This window comes from Schistocerca cancellata, chromosome 7 (assembly GCF_023864275.1).
Source record: "Schistocerca cancellata isolate TAMUIC-IGC-003103 chromosome 7, iqSchCanc2.1, whole genome shotgun sequence".
Classification (NCBI taxonomy): Eukaryota; Metazoa; Arthropoda; class Insecta; order Orthoptera; family Acrididae; genus Schistocerca; species Schistocerca cancellata.
The window spans coordinates 173474130-173501321 of record NC_064632.1 but is presented as its reverse complement, the minus strand read 5'-3'; the positions used below and the strand labels follow the sequence as shown (position 1 = coordinate 173501321).

At 39.7% G+C, this 27192-nt stretch overlaps 1 protein-coding gene across 5 annotated transcripts in view; it reads left to right on the top strand.

Annotated features, from left to right (window-relative positions):
• LOC126091907 (focal adhesion kinase 1) overlaps positions 1-27192 on the top strand; it is a 752716-nt gene that overhangs the window by 606694 nt on the left and 118830 nt on the right. For 4 of the 5 annotated variants that reach the window (XM_049907213.1, XM_049907215.1, XM_049907214.1 and 1 more), the window contains 6 exons: positions 26-175; positions 8748-8936; positions 9116-9419; positions 17100-17141; positions 17394-17516; positions 18950-19132. In XM_049907213.1, coding sequence (XP_049763170.1) covers positions 26-175; positions 8748-8936; positions 9116-9419; positions 17100-17141; positions 17394-17516; positions 18950-19132 — 991 coding nt within the window. The remainder of the gene's footprint in view (positions 1-25; positions 176-8747; positions 8937-9115; positions 9420-17099; positions 17142-17393; positions 17517-18949; positions 19133-27192) is intronic. The other variant, XM_049907212.1, reaches the window with a different exon arrangement.

Sequence of the window (27192 nt, the reverse complement as noted above, 5' to 3'; positions counted from 1 at the left end):
TTATTTCTTTTTAATATAATTTCAGGTTCGCCTGGACTATTTGACTGCTGATCACCCATCTCTAGACTACGATGTTGCTGTACAACTATGTTGCTTGGAAATAAGGAATTTCTACAAAGAGATGCCTCATGTTGCCCTTGATAAGAAGTCCAATCTTGAGTACCTGGAACGTGAGGTATAACAAATTTTTATTCTCTCTCAGCACAACATAAAATGATATTACTGCTAATGGACAGCATACCATTTCAAAGCAGTATGCCTCACAAGTCACTTGACACAAAAAAATATACTACATATGTAAAACTTGAGTCAGCAACTGTCAGGTATTTGTTAGCATCTAGTAGGACCTTCTTTGTTAATGTAGATTTCTGTTTTTGGTTACTAGTGAACACATGACTAAATCCAGTTTATCTAACAATATTACGAAAATAAAAGTTGCTGCTCACCATATAGTGCAGTCTCAGGCAACTGAGCCCTGTCTGTGACTCAGTATCTCCGCTATACGGTGAGTAGTGACTTTCCATTTCATAATATTGTTGCATTCCATCCAGGATTTTCCAGTCTTTCTAAATTGTCTTGCTACAATAGGTATTCTGTACTAAAGGACAGTAGGGAGGAGGAGGAAAAAATAATTACCTTTTAAGGAATGCAGGCATTGGAAACAGCGACAGTTAGAAATTAAAATTATAGAGCCACCATAAGTCATATGGAGCCTGATATTTGTAACATGTAGTCTTTGGTTACATAATTTCTGAAGATGCTTGCCTTGGTAGAGTGAAACATGTGTAATAAAAAAAAGGTTACATGTGACTTGTGGTGGCTCTACACTTTTAATTACCCTTTTATCTGGTTTTATTGTTCTTTTGTTGGTACTCCTGGAAATCTTATCACAGACAAAGAGGTTATTTACATGCCATTTCTGTAGAAAACAGGGAAATTTAAAATAACTTTGGGGTTGATAGATTTCAATGGCAGCAGTAATGGGCATGTTGGCATTCTACAGCTAGCCACACTTGACAGGGCTCTGCACACACCTACAGAACAGGCAGCATCGTCTGCGTGTGGTGCTCGAGAAAGAATTGAAATTGGCTTCAGGCTGGCCCCCACCACTTTGCACAATCAAACTTTAGTTGCAAATTTATTTTAATCAGAGTATAGTAGAGGAGGCAGAGAGCTATATGCAAGTCCACCAAGCAGAAGCACGTATGAGATATTTATTGTTTATGTTAGCCACTGAAGACAGTGACTGAACTGAGCATTCCATGTCAGGCATGAATCTACCAACTTCATTCTCACTGTAAGCAGCTGTACAGATTTTAAAGTAAACATTACTACCTGGGATCTGCTAGGCAGTATTGCTACTCTGCTTTTTAGTAGTCAGCCATTGGGTATTACGACAGCACGACCTATTCTGCAGCAGTTACCCTAGTGAGATTGAGCTGTTGAGTTGATGCTAATGTTGTCTACCTCTTGTAATAGTTTAAAAGTTGTTGCTAGAGATATTCCAGTATCAGTAGTATGTTTGGTATGTGGTACTGAGCAGAGATGGAGGTCGGCATTTCATGATATTTTGATAGGGCCCATGCAGTCATGGAGTGTGAAGTATTCCGTAGACGATATCTAGAATTATAAGTGTGTGACACTTATTGATTATAAATTTGCACATTGACATAAAGGCATGTATGCACTAGCAAGGAGATTTTAGCAAGTTGCTTGCAGAAGCTACTCCTCCAAGTTCTTTGATGTGGACATACACCCAGCAAGATGAGTTCTACAAGTTTCCTGAACGTTCTTAAGTAGATTCAACAAATTATTGGAAACACTATCTTACACACTTGCTGCAAGAAGTACTTGCTGAACTTGCCAGTTGCTACAAACTTTTTTCAAACTTGCAGAAGTTTTGTGTGTTAAAAAGTGGTACAGAAATGACAATGTCAAAAAGGAGAATGGCACAAAGATAGATAGGCAAGAAACAAATGAAGACGTGTGGAAAAATGAGCTAACCCTCACATGTACAAAACTTAAGAGATAAGTGTTGCCATCTGTTGCTGGGTAAGGGAACTATCAAAAGTGACATTGGTCTTACCCCTAATTATCCTAATATGATATTTAGGGTTGAGACCAATGTCAGTTTTGATAGTTTCTGTACCCAGCAATAGATGGCAACACTTATCTCTAAGCTTTTATATTTGAGGGTTAGCCCATTTTTCCGTGCTTGTCGTCAAATGTACCATTGGAACAACTAAACATATACAACGTATTCAGAAATTTGTGTTACAAATTTCTAGAACTTGTAGAGGAGAGTGAGTATATAATATTTTGAATAGGAACCCATGTATGGAAACACCATCCAACAGTGCTACACAGGGTCGAAGCTACACATGTACCGGTATTGTTGTTGCTAAGAATATGGGGTATGCAGCTTTCAGAGGTGCTAGTATGGACCAAAATAATAAAAAAGTCTAGTAAACATGGGCTCTAAAATGCATATCTGGGGAACTATGAGCACTTACTCATCTTCACTAGTGTGAAACTCATCTCCTCTATTGAACAAGTGCTCATAGCCTTTAAGGTAAGCAATTTGGAGCCCATGTTAACTAGACATTTTTTGTTGTTTTGGTCCATACTACCACCCGTGAAAGTTTCCTACCCTACAATTTTAGCAACAACAGTCCTGCTACCTGTATTCCACTGTCAGAGGTATCAGAACAATTTTAGTGTACAACTTTTGTACCCCTATGCTCTTCCATCATCCTTCAAAGTTTGTAACATCATCACCATGTATATAAAGCGCTGGCACATCGATAGACACACACACAAACAAACACAAACATACACACAAAATTCTAGCTTTCGCAACCAATGGTTGCTTCGTCAGGAAAGAGGGAAGGAGAGGGAAAGACGAAAGGATTTGGGTTTTAAGGGAGAGGGTAAGGAGTCATTCCAATCCCGGGAGCGGAAAGACTTACCTTAGGGGGAAAAAAAGGACGGGTATATACTCGCGCACACACACACACACACACACACACACATCCATCCACTGATATGTCTGCTTGTGTCTGTATATGTGTGGATGGATGTGTGTGTATGTGTGTGTGTGTGCGTGTGTGTGTCCCGCGCGCGCGCGCGAGTGTATACCCGTCCTTTTTCCCCCTAAGGTAAGTCTTTCCGCTCCCGGGATTGGAATGACTCCTTACCCTCTGCCTTAAAACCCAAATCCTTTCATCTTTCCCTCTCCTTCCCTCTTTCCTGACAAAGCAACCGTTGGTTGCGAAAGCTAGAATTTTGTGTGTATGTTTGTGTTTGTTTGTGTGTCTATCGACGTGCCAGCACTTTCGTTTGGTAAGTCACATCATCTTTGTTTTTAGATATATTTTTCCCACGTGGAATGTTTCCCTCTATTATATTCACATGTACATTTACAGGTGCAGTCCCCTATATCTTTGATGCTTTGTAGTGTCATTGAATGACGTTTCCAGACATGGGTTCCTATTCAAAACATTATGCCCTCACTCCTCTCTACAAGTCCTAGAAGTTGGTAATGGGAATTTCTGAACACCCTGTATAATTGGTCACCATCAGCCAGGGAAGTGTGAAATGAATTTACAGATTACTTTGTTTCATCAGAAAAAGGGGTGTAGAGTTTTAGTGCAGATGTCTATCAATTTTAGCTGAATTTTTAATGTTAACTTAAACATATAAGCATTTACATCCATAATAAAAATAGTAAATACTGTTTGTAAAAATTGAAGAGTAAGTAAAGGCAATCTTTTGGTGATATAGCTTGCTGCACTTTTGTATCTTGTTTTCAAATATTTGATCATAGAATAGACAAGAAATATTATAAACTTGCATACTACATTCTCAGAAAGTTTTTAATCTGAGCATATTCCTCTGATTTTAGTTAATTCAGTAGTGTTTATTCACAACTTTAATACGTGTGCCACTGTATCCATTTCTTCACCCAAACATTTCTTTTTTCTTCTTGTCTTTAGTCATGATTTTTCTTCAGTAATAATAATGCAACAACATTGGTTTTTAAGTGTGGCATTCAAAACTTCCACTTGCCTATCTCGCAACATGACTCTGTTGGAAACATTTCTGCAAGTTTATCCAGCAAGTTCTTGAAATTAACTTGCCCAAGTTACTTGCAGAAGTAAACTTGTACAAGTTTTTGTTCTAAAGTAAATACATAAGAAAGTGCTTGTGGAAGCTACTTGCTAGTGGACACAGGCCTTAAGCAGTTGAGATATACAGGGTGTTACAAAAAGGTACGGCCAAACTTTCAGGAAACATCCCACATACGCAAATAAAGAAAAGATGTGGACATGTGTCCGGAAATGCTTAATTTCCATGTTAGAGCTCATTTTAGTTTCACTCAATGGAGCACGTTATCATGATTTCATACGGGATACTCTACCTGTGCTGCTAGAACATGTGCCTTTACAAGTACGACACAACATGTGGTTCATGCATGATGGAGCTCCTGCACATTTCAGTCGAAGTGTTCGTATGCTTCTCAACAACAGATTCGGTGACCAATGGATTGGTAAAGGTGGACCAATTCCATGGCCTCCACACTCTCCTGACCTCAACCCTCTTGACTTTCATTTATGGGGGCATTTGAAAGCTCTTGTCTACGCAACCCTGGTATCAAATGTAGAGACTCTTCGTGCTTGTATTGTGAACGGCTGTGATACAATACGCTATTCTCCAGGGCTGCATCAGCGCATCAGGGATTCCATGCGACGGAGGGTGGATGCATGTATCCTCACTAATGGAGGACATTTTGAAGATTTCCTGTAACAAAGTGTTTGAAGTCACGCTGGTACGTTCTGTTGCTGTGTGTTTCCATTCCATGATTAATGTGATTTGAAGAGGAGTAATAAAATGAGCTCTAACATGGAAAGTAAGCGTTTCCGGACACATGTCCACATAACATATTTTCTTTCTTTGTGTGTGAGGAATTTTTCCTGAAAGTTTGGCCGTACCCTTTTGTAACACCTTGTATATAGGGACTGCTTTGAGGAAGCTGCATTGAACGATTGTAGCATAACCAATATGTCAGTTGTGAATATTCCACGATTCTTGCACTTGTAAATATTCCATGATTCTTGCAGCACTTGTAAATATTTCACAATTCTTGATAAATCTCAGCTATTCTCTGAAATAATTTTGAATGCTAAGTAATAAGCAATTGTGTTGCAGCCATCATTTCACCCCCACCTCTCTCTCTCTCTCTCTCTCCCTCCCTCCCTCCCTCTCTCTCTCTCTCTCCCTCCCTCCCTCCCTCCCTCCCTCCCTCCCTCCCTCCCTCCCTCCCTCCCTCCCTCTCTTTTATGTGACATGAGCAGGCTCTTTCTCTTTCTCCCATCATGAGAGTGGTCACACTTAGTTGTGTGTGCAATGTCTTTGGAAAAGGTTCTGTGGATTGATTGCATATAATTGAGAATGTGTTTCAGATATTATAATGTGTCTGTTGGCAAAAGTCTTAGGGTTAGTTGATTGCCAGTGCAGATTGATTCATAATAATATTGGTAAATAAAAAGTGATCCTCAGTTGTGGATCCAGTGGGTGTTTGTGTTGTCCTCATCGTTTCATCATTTGTGAACGTAGTGAGATTGGACTGTGTAAAGATTGGGACTTTGTATGGGCACTGATAACAGCACAGTTGAGTGCCCCACAAACCAAATGTCATCATCATCATCATCATCATCATCAAATGTGGATCCAAATTAAATTTCTTGAGGCTTAATAAATTGTGGGGTGACTACATTTACAGTGGTAGGGAACGTCCCAATGTACCACAATCTCCCTAATTTTACAGTGGTATTCCTTGTTTATAAACATCTTGACTGTGCACCAAATACCAGTGTTGTTGCCATTGTGCATGTGAAAGTCCCTCTGGAAAAGAGATTCAGGAGTTACTTGGCCTTGGCATCACTATGTTTGCATTTGATATACATTTCCAGTGTGGGCTATTGGCTAAATAACCATAATGCTGCTCTCCTGTTACGTATTTCAGAAGCGAAGTTTGATTTAGATATGTCTCCACAGCATCTACGGTGCTAGTTTATTCATCTTTAGTTTTTGTAGACACAGTAGTAGTGTGTGTAATGAAATCCACTTGGCATCTGTAGTAAAATTCTATTTTTCTAATGTGTTTACTAAATCTTCCCATTATTGTATTTGACTTTAAGGTAAATATTTTTGATCACAGATTTAAGTTTCATGATCTGCTGCGATTACTGATTGATCATGGGACTTACATTTACTGTAGTTGTTACAGACTCCAGTTAAAATACTGGTTTGATACAACTGTCTGTTTTTAACCCCCATATGTGCCTCCATTACCAAACTATCAATCTAGCCCACAAAACTTTACTTTCTTATCTCCTCTTTTAGTCAGGTAGTATTGTAAAGGTCTTTGTGATTTTTGTCTATCATGTTTTTTAACTCAAATGTAGGGAATCCATAATTGTCGTTATCCTTTTTTTCCCTTTCCTTTCCAGTGACCTTTATCCAGCCAACTTCTGGTACGGCTCTCCTCCAATTTTGCAGAGCACCTACCATACCTTATATAGTCTATTACTATGATGGATTTGCCACTCCCAGAGACATTTTAAAGCTACTGTCATCTGCTCCTACCACCCACCCCAGTGGGAAGGAATCTGTTTTTCCCTTCTGTCTTTATCTAGTGTAATTGCACAGTCAAATGTGACATCAATTTACAAAGCTTTTGTGCATCATGTATCTGAGTCAGGACATGGGAACTCTCTGGAATTTACATAGGTGGATGTGAAAACCACCTAAAAACGACATTCACAAAGTGGACTTGTTTTAGAAATGGCACCTCCCCATGTCCTGGAAGTGGACAATTTGATATGCTCAGCTATGCTGGTGTGTCCATAAGAGGCATTATCAGTTTTGTTAAATAGATGTTCCAATTGCATAAAGAAGTACAGATTTATACAGGATGTTCCCACCCTAGGCTGTTATCAAATACTCAGCCGCAACAGGAGTCAATAGTGGCCAAGGGCTGTAACTGGTCATGTAAGCAAATACATTTTTATCCAACAGGAGCTGTCATTTAATAAAAGAAAATAAAGGTTGTTCCTTTTCAGTTAAATTTCTTAGTTAGTTATTTAATCTACATTTGTCTGAAACGCCCCACTTCAAAACTATCTATTATATATTTAAACACCATGGATTAAGTATACATATAACTTGTAACTTTGTGGTTCCATGTATATTGTAGCTGAGGTTTTAGGAGTCCCTCGACTTAAGACTTGTTACTGTCAGCACTTCAAGAATATTGTGAGTGGTATACTTGCAACGAATAAAATAATTCTTTAACATTAAATCACATTCAACATATATATTTATTTTAATTTAGGAGCTTACATTGAGTATGGTTCAGTTGTAAAGATTTTAATTTATATGTTGGTAAAATATTTATGAAGCTTGACGTTATACACTTTGAAAGAACACCTACAATTATAGCTAGATATTATAGGACATGGGACCCCAACATGAATCTCAGTTAATATATGCTTTTCTAACTATTGTAATATGATCAGTGTAAACTGAACTGATAAAGGTAATTCCTAAGACTACATGTTTAAAATGATTTCACACAAAAACCATTTAAGAAGTTGTGCAGTGCTTACTGATTTAGAGTTTTCAAACTGTTTTTGAAGCGAAAAAGTTATTAGTAAAGTGTTCAACTGGTACATCTATATTACTGAACATTAATTGGTGTACCAGACAACTAATTTTGAAGTTTACTTTGTACACTGTATGAAACATGCTTGATACTTACACAGGAATTAGTGAAAAGTTTTGATATATTAGCAGACAACCGTACTTGTCACTGAAACTTCACGACTCACGCCCGGTCCTCACAGCTTTACTTCTGCCAGTATCTCGTCTCCTACCTTCAATGTTTACAGAAGCTATCCTGTGAACCTTGCAGAACTAGCACTCCTGAAAGAAAGGATACTGCGGAGACATGGCTTAGCCACAGCCTGGAGGATGTTTCCAGAATGAGATTTTCACTCTGCAGTGGAGTGTGCGCTGATATGAAACTTCCTGGCAGATTAAAACTGTGTGCCCGACCGAGACTCGAACTCGGGACCTTTGCCTTTCGCGGGCAAGTGCTCTACCATCTGAGCTACCGAGACACGACTCACGCCCGATCCTCACAGCTTTACTTCTGCCTTTCTTTTAGGAGTGCTAGTTCTGCAAGGTTCGCAGGAGAGCTTCTGTAAAGTTTGGAAGGTAGGAGACGAGATACTGGCAGAAGTAAAGCTGTGAGGACGGCGTGAGTCGTGCTTCGGTAGCTCTGATGGTAGAGCACTTGCCCGCGAAAGGCAAAGGTCCCGAGTTCGAGTCTCAGTCGGGCACACAGTTTTAATCTGCCAGGAAGTTTCATATCAGCGCACACTCCGCTGCAGAGTGAAAATCTCATTCTGGGTACTTGTCACTGATATCATGTAGTGTCTTCATTCTTACTATGTTCTGCAATACAATACTAACCCAGTATGATGTATACTGAATATATTGTACACAATGTATTGGCAAAGTCACAAGAAAATAATCTGATAATTTTTAAGGTGTTGTCCACATTGGTTTGTCATTTGTATAGGCACTACTCCTGCTTGAATCCTTGTTTTTTGTGCACTCTTATATAAAATCACATCCATCTGATGTTGCTGCTCATTTATGCATGCAGCTCTCTGTTTCAGGTGGGAATGCACAAATTTTTGCCCCGTGCTGTGCTCGACAGCTTGAAGCCAAAGCAGCTGCGGAAAATGATCCAGCAGCATTTCAAGAAATTTGCGTCTCTCTCTGAGGTGGAATGCATGTTCAAATTCTTGGAACTGCTCAGAGCACATTACCGATTTGACCAAGAACGCTTCCGCTGTTCTCTCGGAGTAAGTTGTTATGTATTCTTTTCATGTTACTATTTCTAAAAGACAATTGATTTATGCAGTACCTGTATGTGAACAACTTTGGAATTACATTCAGAACATTAAAATTACATGAATTTATTATCATGTACACATTATTTCATTTGTGATATTTCATGAGATATATGCATCATTTATATTAGCAATCGAGCATTTCCATCCCAGTGGAACTGGTGATAGGACCGGAGCTGGGAATATCGTACATGTCAGGTCGAGCGACGACACCGACCAAGATTTCAGAGTTCAACAGAGTCCGTGGACTGCAGACACTTGTCTCAGACTGTGATGCTCACCCGAAGGCTGTTGTTAAGATGTGGCTGGCAGGCTCATCTGAAACGCTATCGCTGACATGCGCGTCCCTGAGGGAAGCGGAGAGCCTCGCTGACCTCGTGGACGGCTACTGCCGACTCGTCACCGGCTCTCAAGAGTCTCTGTGGGACCGAAAAGGTGAGTCGTGTACATTGACCTATGCTGTTGCTAGTTTTATTTCTTACAAAAAATTTCCCATAAAAAGTTAATTACCATTTGATTGGTAGGAATCATTACGCATGTATGCTTTTCAGGAGATAACATTTTATTTATTGAAAATAATTTATGCATTTTACTGCTTGTTGAGCTCTGTGGCTAGATTACCTTATTTGAAGAAATACAATGATCAGCCACTTCTTTATGTATTTTTTTATGCCGATAAGTATTTGGGGCTTTCACTCATCTTGAATTGGTAGAACACATATTTGAAACATCAGTAAATACGTCCTTGAAGCACTGACACTATTTTGGATGCTGCAGATGGCTTTCTACTTGCTTGTTGTCATTCTGGGTTTTGCATTTATGGGTGTGACACAACCCTTTTCCACTTATATCTTGCACAAAAACAGCACAGTATCTTCCATGTTGCCTGATACTGTGCTGTTTTTGTGCAAGATACAAGTGGAAAAGTGTTTGTGTCTCATTTGTAAAAGTGAAAACTGGAATAAAAACAAGCAGACTAGAAAGCAAGCTGAATTATCCAAATTTCTGTTTGGATAATGATGTAATTAATAAAATCTTCTCAGTTTTCAAGCAGTGTCAATTCCAATAAAATTCTCAAGCTTTTGATGGCTAGCTCTGCCATTGTTGTCGGGAGTAAAACTATTGACTGCCGGGCTATCACTATTTCCCGCTTATATGTCTCTGATTAAGGTCGCTGGCACCAATAAGAGAGGGCTGAAACAATGCGTGCACAGAAGGTGAGCTGGGCAGCTCATAGCGGGTCCGGTCCATCGTGGGATCGAATGATGCCAGATGGTGCGAGGATCTGTTGCCATGTTTGAAACTGCTGCTCCCACCTCCCTACAAGTATTAAACATCCATCATTGCTTCCTTTTGACCTCCAAAGCTCGCTCTCATGCCCTACTCAGTGTGTAGCCCATGTCAAAATTGTTGTAGTTCATTCTAATCTCAGCCGCCTCTTTTATAATGTAGTCCCAGTATGTTGAGGCATGAGCCAAGACTCTTGTGTTCTCAAACTGTATTTTGTGTCTGTTTTTAAGGCGATTCTCAGCTGTGGCTCACTTGTCGAGTTTCCTTTGCTTAAAATGTCTCTTGTGCTCAGTATAACACTCTGCAACTATGGGAATTGTCTGGCCTATTTAGATGCTGCCACACTCGCGAGGGATACCGTACACTCTGGGCCCATGAAGAGCTATGTCGTCTTTAACAGGGTGCAACTTATCTCCTATCTTAGGGGCGGGCCGGAACACTGGTCTCAATCAGTGTCTCTGCAGCACACATCCTATCTTGCTGCTCGTTGCCCCATAGTATGGCAGGAATGCCACCAGCTTGGCTTCTTCTGCCGATTCACAAGGCATCCTTCTTCAGTGACACCTGAAAGTGTTCGCAGTCTCTCTTTTTGCTATAGACATTCTCTGTGAACGCATGCCTCCAGTGCTGCAGTCAGACTGTTGGTGACCATCATCAGAAATATCTTTGACTCTGTGTGTATTAACATGTTCAGGACTGCTTTCTTGTGTACAGGGTGGTGAAAACTACCGGCTTTCAAATATCGATCAGTATGCGTCAGTTTCGTGTACACTAAATGACTAAGCCAGCCTCTTGCTTCCCACTCAACTAAAACATAAGAATGGTAGCTTTCCACCCTTCTCCATCTTGATGGTAAATTGTATGTTGGGAAGGACACCATTCATGTGATCCAGGAACTTCTGCAGTGTATGTTCACCATGAGGCCATATCAGTAACATATCATTAATGTACCTAAGGATGCAAGATGGATGACACAGCAATGGGCTCACCACTGTCTCCTGCAGTCGTGAATTTCTATGTGGACCACTTTGAGGAGCAGGTTCTGAACTCTGTGGTGTTGTATCTGTCTTGCTTCCTTAGGTACATTGATGACACCTCACTGTTATGGTCTCATGGTGAAAATATCCTGATGTAATACTAGTTCGTGGATCACATGAACGGTGTCCATCCCAACATTAAATTTACCATTGTGATGGAGAAGGATGGAAAGCTACAGTTCTTAGATGTTTTAGTTGAATGGAAGGCAGGAGTCCATCTTTGTCATTCAGTGTACAGGAAACTGACGCACACTAATCAATATTTGAAAGCCGGTAGTGTACACCACCTTGTACACAAAGTGGTCGAGACACATTAATACACAAAGCCAAAGTTATTTCTGATGACAACCTGCTACAGTCTGAATTGCAGCACTTGTTCAGGGAGAATGGCTAGAGCAAAAGAGACATTGCAAATGCTTTCAGGTGTCTCTGAAGATGGACTTCTTGTGAATTGGTGGAAGAAGCCAAGTCGGTGACTTTTCTGCCATACTGTGGAGGAGTGAGCAGCAAGTTAGGATGTAGGCTGTAGAGACACATATAGAGACCAGTGTTCTGGTCCACCCCTTAGATTTGATATATTTTACACCCTGTTAAAGACGACATAGCTCTTCGTGTGCCCGGTGTGTATGGTGTCCCTTGTGAGTGTGGCAGCATCTATATAGGCCAGACAATTTGCAAAGTTGCAGAGCCTTGTACTGAGCACAAGAGACATATTAAGCAAAAGGAGCCTGACAAGTTGACCATAACTGAACATTGCCTTGAAAATGGACACAAAATACAGTTTGAGAGCACAAGAGTCTTGGACCATGATTCAACATACTGGGACTACATTTTAAAAGAGGCAGCTGAGATTAAAATGAGCAGCAACAATTTCAACAGAGACTACGGATACACACTGAGTAGGGTGTGGGGGCAGGCTTTGGATTTCAAAAGGAAGCAGGATGGGTGCTTAAAGCTTTTAGGGAGGCGGGAGCAGCAGTTTCAAATGCAGCACTGACCCGTCGCTCCACCTGACATCACCCAGTCCTGTGGCAGGCCAGAGCTGCGAGGAGCTTGCCCACCTTGCCTTCTGCACATGTCATTGTGGCCCTCTCAGATTGGTGCCAGTGCTGTTTAATCATAAGTATATAAGTGGGAAATAGTGCCAGCTCTGGCAGAATGTAGTTTTACACTCAACAACGGTGGTGGAGCTAGCCATTGAAAGCTGGAGAGCTTGACTGAAATTGATGTGGCTTGTAAATTTTATTCAGGCATGCCATCGCATAAGACTCAGAGGACACAATGATATATTTACTGAAGATTCATATATGTATTATACCAATTGCAAAAAAGTGAAAGCATGAAATGTATTTTGGTGTAAATAAAAATACACAAAGTGGTTACTTGCTGTATTTCATAAATAACTTTATTTGCCCTCACAAACTAGTAGCACATCATTACAACAAAAACTAAATGGGCTATGCACTACTTTATGATGCTTTATTCTAAGTGGCTTGAAATATTTTGCTATTTGTTGGTAAGTTGTGAGCTTTTCACGAAAAAAAGTCATGGGTAAAACATTATTCAGATGACTGTAGCAGTTGCTAGATGATCTGATTTTTGCTATCTTATCTACAACAATAACTTAGGAGGGAGTCTCCAATGGAATGGCAGTCTCTATGCTTGGTTATTTAACAAAAGGAAAAAAGAAAGAGAAGTAGGTGTACCACTGAGGACACTTTTAATACTCAAGGGGACTAAATTCTTGTTATTTAGAGTGAAGTACTGTAGTCATTCCTAAATGAATGCCCACTAACAAATAGCAAAAAAAAGTTGAATATTAACAAGTTCAGCTCCTATGATGGTGGATCTAGCAATTATTATTTTTCTAATATTTTGCTTAGTAGAATGTTACAATCACCACCTTTTATGAAAATTGGTAGTACTGAAAATCATCACAGTGAAATATATAAATTATTTATGTGGCTATATCAGTTTAACTTATCAGACATTTTCAGTAGCAATTTGTCATTTGTGTCAAGTAGTACAGTAATAAACCTGTTCAATTGTTTGGTGTATAGGTGTAAATTTGTAAGTTTTTTCACCCATGGAGAAGATTTGTGGCCAAAGGTGGGTAACAAACTAAAGTAGATATACACTCCTGGAAATGGAAAAAAGAACACATTGACACCGGTGTGTCAGACCCACCATACTTGCTCCGGACACTGCGAGAGGGCTGTACAAGCAATGATCACACGCACGGCACAGCGGACACACCAGGAACCGCGGTGTTGGCCGTCGAATGGCGCTAGCTGCGCAGCATTTGTGTACCGCCGCCGTCAGTGTCAGCCAGTTTGCCATGGCATACGGAGCTCCATCGCAGTCTTTAACACTGGTAGCATGCCGCGACAGCGTGGACGTGAACCGTATGTGCAGTTGACGGACTTTGAGCGAGGGCGTATAGTGGGCATGCAGGAGGCCGGGTGGACGTACCGCCGAATTGCTCAACACGTGGGGCGTGAGGTCTCCACAGTATATCGATGTTGTCGCCAGTGGTCGGCGGAAGGTGCACGTGCCCGTCGACCTGGGACCGGACCGCAGCGACGCACGGATGCACGCCAAGACCGTAGGATCCTACGCAGTGCCGTAGGGGACCGCACCGCCACTTCCCAGCAAATTAGGGACACTGTTGCTCCTGGGGTATCGGCGAGGACCATTCGCAACCGTCTCCATGAAGCTGGGCTACGGTTCCGCACACCGTTAGGCCGTCTTCCGCTCACGCCCCAACATCGTGCAGCCTGCCTCCAGTGGTGTCGCGACAGGCGTGAATGGAGGGACGAATGGAGACGTGTCGTCCTCAGCGATGAGAGTCGCTTCTGCCTTGTTGCCAATGACGGTCGTATGCGTGTTTGGCGCCGTGCAGGTGAGCGCCACAATCAGGACTGCATACGACCGAGGCACACAGGGCCAACACCCGGCATCATGGTGTGGGGAGCTATCTCCTACACTGGCCGTACACCACTGGTGATCGTCGAGGGGACACTGAATAGTGCACGGTACATCCAAACCGTCATCGAACCCATCGTTCTACCATTCCTAGACCGGCAAGGGAACTTGCTGTTCCAACAGGACAATGCACGTCCGCATGTATCCCGTGCCACCCAACGTGCTCTAGAAGGTGTAAGTCAACTACCCTGGCCAGCAAGATCTCCGGATCTGTCCCCCATTGAGCATGTTTGGGACTGGATGAAGCGTCGTCTCACGCAGTCTGCACGTCCAGCACGAACGCTGGTCCAACTGAGGCGCCAGGTGGAAATGGCATGGCAAGCCGTTCCACAGGACTACATCCAGCATCTCTACGATCGTCTCCATGGGAGAATAGCAGCCTGCATTGCTGCGAAAGGTGGATATACACTGTACTAGTGCCGACATTGTGCATGCTCTGTTGCCTGTGTCTATGTGCCTGTGGTTCTGTCAGTGTGATCATGTGATGTATCTGACCCCAGGAATGTGTCAATAAAGTTTCCCCTTTCTGGGACAATGAATTCACGGTGTTCTTATTTCAATTTCCAGGAGTGTAATTCACTATCATGTCAGAATAGTCTTTGAAAATAGATTTATGGCCCTGAAGAAAGTTGGAAATATTGTGACTGGAGACAGTTTATTATTGGTGAAAACAGTCCTTAAAAGTTACAGTAACATACTACTCATGGCAAAAGTCTGTTAACAACCTGAACCATTAAAAGCTTTCAGTTGTTATGTAAATATTTGTTTTCTTACTGATTCAAACTGAATGTAAGAAAATTAATGTAATGAAACAACCTCTATAACTTACACAACACAACTTTATTTTATTACTTACTTTATTTTCCTAAAGCTGCTGACTTTGTCCATTTAACCTTGCTTCCATCTATTTTGTGGACATTTTTCTACTTCATTGCCATCACAACAGATAGATACTCGGTGATGGTTGCATTCTCTTTGCGTCTTTCATTTTTAATAATTAATTACTGTAACTACAGCAACATACCATTAGCTAACACTCACTATCAAACTGAGCTATAACTTTGATTTATGTGCTTTTATTACAGCCCCAGAGATTAAAGATATAATATTATGCCACTTCAGGTTTTTGGCTTTTGAAACTTGAAAATAAGGCTCATCAATAACTCAGATATGTGATTTATAATAGGTTCATTACTTAGGATTGCATTACATGGATGCAGTGATCAGTAAATGGAAAATGGCGACTAAAAGTAGTATTTTTAGATTGTGACACTAGACCAAATGCTATCCTATATGCAGGCAACCAAGCACTGATTGCAAATAACAGTGTCAGAATACAACCTAAAATAGATAAAATGGTCTATAGATAAAATGAAAATGATATCATTTCAGGGCATACAAGCAGTAAGACCAAAGTAGTCTTGAGTACTAAAATCTCGGAGAAAATTTATATTTAAATATTTGGTAGGCAACATCGCGTATGAATACAACTATGACATGGACCAAAAATTAAATAAATTTACTTTCATGTGTATGAGGGACATTTGGTAAGCAATGCACCATTTTTCTTTTTCCCTGAAAGCATGTCAGTTTTATTCAGGATTACAACACAACATATTATTCCCCACTCTTTTGGCTGTAAAACCGTATTTTTCAACATAATCTCTGTTCAATGTGATGACCACATTACTGGGAGGACCTATACGCCCACATGGTATCACTCTACTGGTCAACGTCAGAGCCAGCATTTTGCTGCATCAGTAACCTCCTCATCATCCAAATACAACTTCCTGCAGTTCTTTAGGGGCCAAGTAGATGGAAGTTGGAAGGTGCGATAACCAGGCTATAGGGTGGACTAGGAAGAACAGTCAGTTTTGTGAACTCTTCTCAGGTGTGGAGACTTATGTGAGTCCATATGTTGTTATGGGGAAAGAGAAATTCATTAGCATTTTTGTGGTTTTGAACACACTGAAGTCATTCCTTCGATTTCCGGAGGGTTGTGGCCAGCTGGGAGATTGGCCCAGGTATGTGCGACCTTGTAGCGAAATGACAGGTGCTTTGCCTACTGACTCACAGTGCTTTTGTTCACTGCTATGCCTCTGTAGACATTCTGCAAGCACCAGTGAATATCTGTGATGCTCTGGTTTTCTGCCAAAAGAAACTCAATGACAGCTCTCTGCTTGAAACACACCTCAGTTACAGACATCATTTTGATTGCTACTTTGAGGAAGGCAGCCAGCTGGAGTGGCCGTGCAGTTCTATGCGCTACAGTCTGGAGCCGCGTGACCGCTACGATCACAGATTCGAATCCCGCCTCGGGCATGGATGTGTGTGATGTCCTTAGGTTAATTAGGTTTAAGTAGTTCTAAGTTCTAGGGGACTGATGACCACAGCAGTTAAGTCCCATAGTGCAAAGAGCCGTTGAACCATTTTTGCATCTCTCTCTCTCTCTCTCTCTCTCTCTCTCTCTCTCTCTCTTTCTCTCTCTCTCTAACTAGAGAAAGATTGATAGCTCAAAACTAGTAACACATCTATGTTGTTAAACAGACTTGAATGCTTCCCTTTCCTCAGTTTTGTTTATTGTCTCCATTCTGGAATTTCTGTTATTGTAACAATTTTGTATTCAGTTACATTTACATTATTATTGTACTAAAATTAAAGTTTCCATTGCTTATTATTCAGCAAGCAGACATATTTTAAATATTTATTGTTCAGTTTCAGTTGCAAAAAATACAATAACTGCATAAATAATTATTGTCATGTTTGATTCAGAATGAAACTTTGTTTACTATTTTTGTACAAGCTGCCGTGTGGAAACGCTTTCCCTGCCCTTGTGCTGTCAAAGGTTGGTATTCACATTAATCTGTCTGTTTCCATTAAAGAGAAGCATGTATTTTGTTCTATGTCAATGTCAGTTTCATTATGTGCCTGCTATTTTCAAAGGCATTTACTCCCTTTCTGCTTGTAGTGATGATTAATTCAATAATATTATGTGCCAATAATGGCAGATTTGTTACATAGTTGGTGCTGACAGGTCTTTGATGTCTTCTAAGTATATTGTCTGCTTGATGATTTCACAAATTGTGTACTTTTGCAGATGCTCACCCTCCCAAGTACCCTGACAGTGGAGGTGGAGACAAAGTGCCACCAAGAGGAACCATGCTTTCTGAAGACTATGCAGAAATTGTGGATGAGGAAGGGGACTATTCTACACCTGCCAGTAAGTATTTCTCATTCCAGTAAGCTGTTGTTTCTGTCAGACTTACTTAAATTTGTAGCTGCTAAATGTAAAAGTTTGTGCTCAATACCCAATGGATTTTAATAAAGAGTTCATTTGATCCTTTTATCCACTATCACTGTAAAAATGATTTTTTCAAAAGTAAAATTTCATGTTGTAGTTCACAAGGTATTTTTGATATCAGTTGCATTCCACTCCATTGGTATATTTTGCAGCAATTGTTCACTAAACACATAGTGATATAGAATGATATAAATTTTGTAAGAGATATGTGGATGACATACTCATTCTATTTAACAGCACAAATGATGAAGTAGCAACCCCTTTTAATAAATTCAGTAGTCTGCATAATAAAATCCAATTAACTTTTGAGGATGAAAAGGACAACACCATACCTTTCCTTGACATGAAAATATCAAAATAGAACTGGCAGGTGTCTTTCAGTCCTCACTGAAAGCATACTGGCTCTGACACAACTATATCAAACAGTTCTGCACATCCCACCTCCCACAAAAATGTGGCATATAGATCAGTGCTATACAGAGCCCACAAATTTTCAATTTTAGATACAGAACTCCAACAAGACATAGAAAACCAGAAATATATTACAGTATATGTTTCATAGATCCAATGCTCATTAATACAAGTCTCAGCAGAGAAACAATAATGTGAACAAACTATAGCAAACTACACTCACAGCTGACAGCATCCCAACAGTTCAGTATTTAAAAATGCCACATTTTTGTATATTTTCTGATAAATTTACTAGGTAATTCATAGCTAGAGTATTCAAAAACATATATGTAAAAATCAGCTTCTGCACCACCAACCACCTAAATAACAAGCTTATCCACAGTATAAAACAATCAGATACAGTTCTTGGTGCATCTGGCATTTACGAAATTACCAGCACCTAATACAATAAATATTATGTAGGACTGGCTGGCAGAAATTTCAGAACTCGACTAGAGCACATAAACTCTCATAAACTGGAAAAATATACGAAAACAGCATTAGCAACAAACATTAAAGACACAGGCCAAGGGAATCTTGAAATTTTGTATGAAACCTGAAAAAGTAAAGGAATGGACATCTTGGAAGAAATGGTGGAAATATTCATTCACAATACAAAAAGTGGAGATAGTGTTGTTTATTAGATAACGGAATTCAAAAACTCGAAATTCTTGCAGAAGCCCTAATACAGATGTAAAGTAATAAATTTGAGATGTGCCAGTGTGAAACCAATGACTACCAAATTGTTAGTATCACATATGTCACAGCAAAGAAGCAATAGTTGATACTTGCCCACACACTGCAAGCATTGTTTAGGATCTGTGTTTAGTTTTCCAGAAATAAAAAGTGCTGTTCTTTTTTTGCTTACTGTAAATAGTTCATTGTGAAAATCTTGGTTGCAGCAAAGGATTATGAACTGGACCGTAGCCGTGTTGAGCTGGGTGAAACAATTGGTGAGGGCCAGTTTGGGGACGTTCACAAAGGCACGTTCAGAGCTGCCGATGGAACACCAGTACCTGTTGCAGTAAAGACCTGCAAAGCTGATGCCGATCTTGCCACTGCTGAGAAGTTTCTGGAGGAAGCATGTAAGTATAGAGCATGTAAAGTAATGGAACTTCAGTGCTTACACCCAGGAGAACCAACCTCCAAATTCCATGTGATTGAGGCACATTTTAAGATTGTTCCTTTGACAAAGATTGGCCTACTCTAATCTGAGATTGAGCTTCGCCTGTAATGACAGTGTTATTGAGAAAACATTAAACCCTAATATTTCTTTCGATTTTAAATGCCACAAATGTGCAGTGGAGGTTATTTTGTGACCTTATAGTACAGAAGACAGTTGAGTTGTTTACAATGATAAAATGATGGCCTCCCAGTTGAGAAGCCTGTATAGCTGTCCATGAACTTGAACGAGTGAGCAAGACCCCACTCTGTCTACCCAGCTAAGTCACTAGGTGCTTCTACAGGCTGTTTCATAATGTAGTACTAGCCCTGTTGCAGCGTGCGCTTGAAATCTGTGGTGATGCCGTGTACAGATATGTCCCGGCAGCATTTATTGCTAGATAAATGCATTAAGACCATAAGGAATACAAAAGACGATAGTTTCTTTCAAAACACAACATTGAAGAGTAAACAATATTAACATAGCAACGGAATTCAGGATTGTACTACAAACATAGAACCAAATATCTGTTCATGTAAATGTATGTTCCTTTACTTCTCTTAATAAAACAAACCCTATATAGTGCAATCACTCTGTAGAATGTAAGGCTTGTTCTCACTTTGTGTTTCTAGTAAAAGGTAGAATGTTTCTTTTAAGGGCTGCATTGAAACATAACAATTCTTGCAACATGAAGAGTGTTTAAAAAGTAATGATAAATTTATAATTTCGCGTGTTGTATTGGTCTGATTTGTACTACATGTTTTGTCACTGTCTTCATAAACATGTCTGAAAAGTATCTGTACAGTGTTATGCATATTGGGTATTTAGTTAGTTATCAGCTATGAAAAACGTTATATGTGTTTTGGTAGCATTAATGATTGTTTTGTATATAAATAGATCATAGAGTTTCTATTAAATTTCGTTATAAGAATGGAATAAAGTATATTAAACTTTTAGAAATGTTAAATATTGCTTTTGATGAGTCTGCTATGAATAAAACAAGGGCTTACAAATGGTATAAACATTTCAAAGCAGGTAGTGCAGTGCAGTGGTTTTACAAGGATATATGAGATTAAAAATGTATAGTTCAGAGAGCTACAAACTATCCCAAAGAAACAATTCCAAAAGTGTTTCTGGAATTGTAAAAAACATCAGTATAAGTATGTAGTATGTAATGGGGAACATCTGCATCTACATATATACTCTGCTAGCTACCAAGTGGTGTGTGGCGGAGGGCACAATTCACGCCAAAGTCATATTTTCCCCCCCCTCTGTTCCACTAACGGATCACATGAGGGAAAACGACTGTCTGAACGCCTCAGTACGAGCTCTTATTTCCCTTATCTTCGAATGATGATCATTATGCGATTTGAAAGTTGGTGGTAACAATATATACTCTACATCCTCGGTGAAGATTGGATTTCGGAATTTAGTGAGCAGCCCCTTCTGTTTAGTGCGTCGTCTATCTGCAAGTATGTCCCATTTCAAACTTCCTATGAGATTTTTAATGCTCTCACAATGGCTAAATGTACCAGTCACGAATCTTGCCACTCTTTCTTGGACCTTCTCAATCTCTTGAATCAGACCCAACTGGTAAGGGTCCCATACAGACGAACAGTACTCAAATACTGGATGATCTAATGTATTGTAAGCTATTTTCTTTGTTGAAGGACTACATCGCATCAGGATTCTACCAATAAACCGCAATCTAGAGTTCGCCTTACCTGTTACTTATGTAATCGGATCATTCCATTTGAGATCATTTCGAATAGTCCCTCCCAGATACTTGACTGATGTTACCCCTTCCAAAGACTGATCATTTATTTTATACTCATACATTAATGGGGATTTTTGCCTTGTTATACGCAGTAGGTTACACTTACTAATATTGAGAGATAACGGCCAGTCGTTACACCACACATTTATTTTCTGCAAATCCTCAATGATTTGTTCACAACTTTTATGTGATACTACTTTCCTGTAGACTACAGCATCATTGGCAAACAGCCTAAGGCCATTTTCAGTACCATCAACCAGATCATTTATGTAAATCGTAAAAAGCAGAGGACCTATTACGCTGCCCTGGGGCACACCTGAAGTTACTCTTGTTTCTGTTGAAATTACCCTGTTCAGGACGATATACTGCTCCCTGTCTGTTAGAAAACTTTCTATCCAAACGCATATGTCATTGGATAGACCGGTAAGTGCACACTTTTAGTAGCAAGCGACAGTGCGGAACTGAGGCGAACGCCTTTCGAAAGTCGAGAAATATGGCATCAACCTGGGAGCCGGTATCTAGAGCCTGTTGTATATCATGCACAAAGAGGGCCAGCTGTGTCTCACATGACCGCTGTTTCCTAAAACCGTGCTGGTTTTGAAGAGGATAACATTGCTGTAGATTGACAAATTTCGTACAAAAAAATAAAAATCAATATGTGAACGCACCACGAATGTCAAGCTTTTTACGTAGAAGTCCAGAAGCAGTGTGCATGTTTCGAAGGAAATTTCAGCAGTGTTTAGGATAGCTATTGCGTACGTATCTTAAGCTGTGTCTTAGAGGCAGGTGAATAGTAACTGAGATAAAAGTTTTAGTGACAGAATACATTCAATTGCTGCTTTTCCATAAGCATCGAAAGTTTTATGTGATTGAATCGCATCCTCTTAGTGAGAAATCAATTAATTTTACCATGCTAATTTTGTTTAATTAGTGATAAAGGTATTTTTTTGTTTTTTACCACATATGACTGCATTTACTTTGGAAAACTGTTTAACACTTTTAGTACTGTGTAGTAAATTTCTATTAAAAGAAACTTTTTAGTATATGAACGTAGTCATGCTTGGAAGCATACACAATGTATTGTATTTTTTAAGAAATTATTCGTTGTCTATTCACATACATCGTACCTTAAAGGTCATCATTAACAGTGCCACTGTCATTATCATCATTGTCATCACTTTCTAAATTAATAACTATGGCATCTAGTATGTCTTCAACAATCCCATCCTTAACCCAGAACTCTCTTTCAAGTTTCTCTACATGGAGACAGTATGCACTCCAGTCATCTTGAGTTATAGTTTCAAAACCTGTAAGAAGTGTTTGTCTATACTTTTTTGGTTACTTCAAAATTTAGGTTGGAATAAAAAATGGAGACTTGGAAATTTGCTACATACCTTCTTTCACCAACTGCAGTAACTTCGTCATGCAAATATCTCCAAGTATATTTTTTCCTCTTACAAAATTTTTGAATTTTGCCCACACCTGTTCAGTTGAATTTAAGCCACAGTTATATGGTGGAAATCGCAGCATTGTGTCCTTGAGCTTCAAATATTTTATTTATTTCAAATACTTTGTCTTCTGGTTATGTTGTTTAATTAAATCAAGTACTTTTGTTTTTCTCATTGACAAATAATTTTCCACCTTGTTTTTTAATAACAACTCCATCTTTCCTCTTTTATCCAAGGATCTGTTAAGACTTTTGTTATGCTCCTTGTTGTGATATGAAGTGTTGTCTATAGCAATAACACAGTTCAGTGGCAGATTCAGACTTAATTTAGTCGATATCCAATTTGAAAAATTTTTGTAGCTCGTTTGCCATATGGTAGCTCCTGTTGCACATTCCACTTAATTTATAAACTGTACATAAAAACCCATCTTTCGAGCCAATACTGACCACAGTAAACCTATTGCTTCCACTAACATTGTCCATAATGCCATTAATGCCAGGACCCTGCCAACATTTTCTGTAAGTAATGTTGTTGTCCACCCAAGTTGCATCAGTATAAAAGAAGTTTCTGTCTTGCTCACTTATTTTCTTTTCCAGGTAAATCCCACTTCATATAGTGTCTTGTGTAAAACATCTTTCTGCCAAGAGAAATGGATATTTTTTTTTTTTTTTTTTTTTTTTTTACAGCAGTAAGTAATTTCCATAATGTTGGCACTTTTTTAAAAATATATGTAAAAGTCTTCCATCATTTGTTGAGTGACCAGTTTTGTGAAACTGTCTATAATGATGGATTTCCACCCAAAATTATTAGTTTTCCTTTGTGGCAATTCCAGTAAACCACGTGGTTTATTTTTGCGCTCCTTTCTTATGCATCCTACTGCAGCAAGGCTGATGTTTGCATGAATTGCAGGCCTTTGATTGGGACTGGTAATATTAGCCAACAGTTCTTTATGTGTTGCCTCTTTAACACACACTGTAATAACATCAGAAGTGATCGAGGGCTCGTTATTCTCCAAATACCTCCTCTTCTTTATATTCTGCACATTTTCTTGCAGTGCAGAGTCATTATCCATCACTTCCAGAGACTGAAGTATATCCATAAGTATACAAAGTAAACTGACAGACACTGGCAACTAAGACCTCATAAACAGAGTTGACTTATATCACTACATGCTGAACTACACTACTAGACAGGTAACGAGCAACAGATTTTGGGTACCCTGTAGGACAGTGGCAGGGTTCTTCCAGGGAAGTCCACATCCCCCACCAAAAGTGCTGCTCGCTCTTGAATTTACAGGCAGACTATACTTTGATATGTAGTCTGACTGTTGAAGAGATCCTCCTCCTGGTCCTCCTCCTCCTCCGACTTACCTTTCCTTCACAGTTGCTGTCAGATTATTATAGTTGTATTTCTACACTGCCAAGTTTACTGTCATAAATTACAACTTCTAATTGCTTTGAATTAATTTTTCCTGAAGAAGGTAAAAAATGTAAGAACACTACTCTTAATGATAAGTTGAAGGGTAAACGTCCTTCTCCCCCTTTATCCATTTACAGTATGAACTATTTTATTTGTACTTAAGAAAATAAATTTCTGTCTTTCTTCTCCCCCTTTATCCATTTACAGTATGAACTATTTTCTCTGTACTTAAGAAAATAAATTTCTGTCTTTGCAGACATTTACTACCTCAGAAAGTGTATATTCTTATCTCCAAGAATCACCTTTCACTAACTTAAGATTGTAGAGTGTGTGTGTGTGTGTGTGTGTGTCGTAACAACAAATGTAGTGTTTCTTTCAGCCTCTTAGTTAATGTTAAAACTACTTATTTTTTATTTTTTTTACTTTTTGTTATTCTTATCTCATTTGTTTCCACCTTCACTTACTTTTGATCATTCCACAAAACATTTTAGGTGAATACCAGAAACAATAATCATTTGGTCTGTAACGACCCAAAACAGCCATATTTACAGAAATAACTATGGAAACAGATTCAGTTTGTTTTTGAAACACACACATTCGTATTGATTTCCAAGCCTGGACAAGATTCAGCATATCTGTGTCATCACAAGGGTCATTGTTCTTTTTACATTTATAATGATATTAAATTTTGAACAAAACAGTGATTATAGAATGTTGGGGCTATTGTTACTGTTTTATTTTATGTGAAAAATAGTGCTTAAATTGTAAAAGAAAGTGATAACTTGAAAGCTAGTGAATTTTTCTATGCTGCTATAGACACTCATGCTCATAAATTAAGGATAATTGCAGAATGTGGTGCCACACAATGTGGCACTATGCAAAACTGGCACTAATAGCCTAGGCACATAGGGAACACACATGACACACATCTGTAAGTCCACGGTATTGGTGATAAGTTGAGAAAACTGTCCCAAAACACATGTGCTACAAAATGCCACTGTTTCCTGCGCATGTATCCCGACATCAGTATGGGACATGATCACCATGTTCACGTACACAGGCCACACAACAGGTTGGCATACTCTGGATCAGGTGGTCGAGCAGCTGCTGGGGTATAGCCTCCCATTCTTGCACCAGTGCCTGTCAGAGCTCCTGAAGTGTCCTAGGGGTTTGAAGATGTGCAGCGATACGTCGACCGAGAGCATCCCAGACATGCTTGATGGGATTTAGGTCTGGAGAACAGGCAGGCCACTCCATTCGCCTGATATTTTCTGTTTCAAGGTACTCTTCCATGATGGCAGCTCATTGGGGCCGTGTGTTATCATCCCTCAGGAGGAAGGTGGGATCCACTGCACTTCTGAAAAGACATACATACTGGTGAAAAATGAAGTAACGATACACCTGGCCTGTTACAGTTCCTTTGTCAAATATATGCAGGGATGTACATGCACCAATCATAATCCCACCCCCACGCCATCAAACCACGACCTCCATACAGGTCCCTTTCAAGGACATTAAGGAGTTGGTATCTGGTTCCTGGTTCACACCAGATGAAAACCCGGTGAGAATCACTTTTCAGACTATACCTGGACTCTTCCGTGAACATAACCTCGGACCACTGTTCCAATAACCATGTACTGTATTCTTGACACCAGGCTTTACGGTCTCTCATGTGACCAGGGATTAGTGGAATGCACCTTGCAGGTCTCTGGGCAAATAAACCATGTCTATTCAGTCATCTGTAGACTGTGTGTCTGGAGACAGCTGTTCCAGTGGCTGCGGTAAGGTCCCGAGCAAGGCTACCTGCAGTAGTCCGTGGCCATCTGTGGTCACTGATGGTGAGGTAACCTGTCTGTTGGAATCATTGCCATAATCTTGAGATCACACTTTGTGGCGCACGGAGGGCCCTTGCTACGACCTGCTGTGTTTGACCGGCCTCCAGTCGCCCTAGTATTCTACCCCTCATAACGACATCAATATGTGTTCTTTGAGGCATTTTCAATACACAATTATGATTAGCACGTCTGAAAATGTCTGCACACTTACTCACTGCACTGTACTCTGACATGCACCAACACCCCTCTGCATATGAAGACAGATGCCAGCACCACCGTGCGACAGCTGCAGGTCAAATGCACCGCATGGTCATACCCCGAGGTGATTAAAATCCGCAAACCGCCTGCCGGAGAATTGTTTCACCATGTATCAGCATTATCCTTAATTTATGGGTATGAGTGTATATTGGAGTGCCACATACCAGTCTGCAGATAAATAATTGCCTACCTTTGTTACCCTATATAGCTTCCATTCTGGAATCTCCTCCGTTATGATCATGTGTTGCAATTATTTGTACTTGTAGTCCAACAGTGGGCGAGAAAGAAATATATTGTTGTTTCTGTGTTGTGCTACTCGCTACACTGATACAAATATTAGGTTTTGCTGGTGCATAAATGGTTAGGATGATTGCTATGAGTGTACCTGTATTGACTGTTGGTGAAATCCAGTTTTGATATTTGGAGGAACCACATTCAGATCCACATCGGAGCTCTTGATTTGGCTTTTCTGTTGTTTCCTCAAATGCCGGTATAGTGCCCTAACTGGGGTCTCTCCGAGCTAGTGCTCCGTCTCTATTGGACACTGTTAACAAGGTCTTAAATAAACAATTTTCTGTTTTGGTATTTTCATTACATATCAGACATTTAAGCAGTTATTCTCAAGGGCTCTGCACACACTTGAATCAGAACGAAGCTCTAATGTATAGTACAGTGGGATGTTCTCTTAGCCATGCACTTCTGTGGTTTGCCAATTAAGGATGTAGATGTAGAGTTGTGATTCTCTGTGAAATATCGTTTGTAGATGCAGCATTCTTGTCTATTAAAGTGTGGTCATTCAGAACTTCCTGTGAGGACACAACTTATTTAAAATCTTAAGGAGGTGTTGATTGGAGATCACATACAAAAAAATTACGGCAATGGAGTAGACTTATAGAACTGGGATTTTTCTTTGGAACAGACCGAACTTTACATACACAGATGTATATTCCTCCTCAATGACACATTATAACGCATGCAAATGGCAAGTGGCAGTGCAGGATGAGTAATATTAAAGGCTAGTGAAGATGATGTGATCTACCTCGTAGATTTTTGACTCCTGTCTTTCATGTTTGAAAAATACTGCAAAATTTAAAATTTATATTGATAACTGAATATTACTAACAGTGGGTTGACCACTCCTGCATTAATCTGTGTGATTGTCTAGCTATGACATATAAGTATGTATGTTGAGTCACATTGACATTATTCTATAAACCTCATAACATATGTATCTAACAATTTCAAC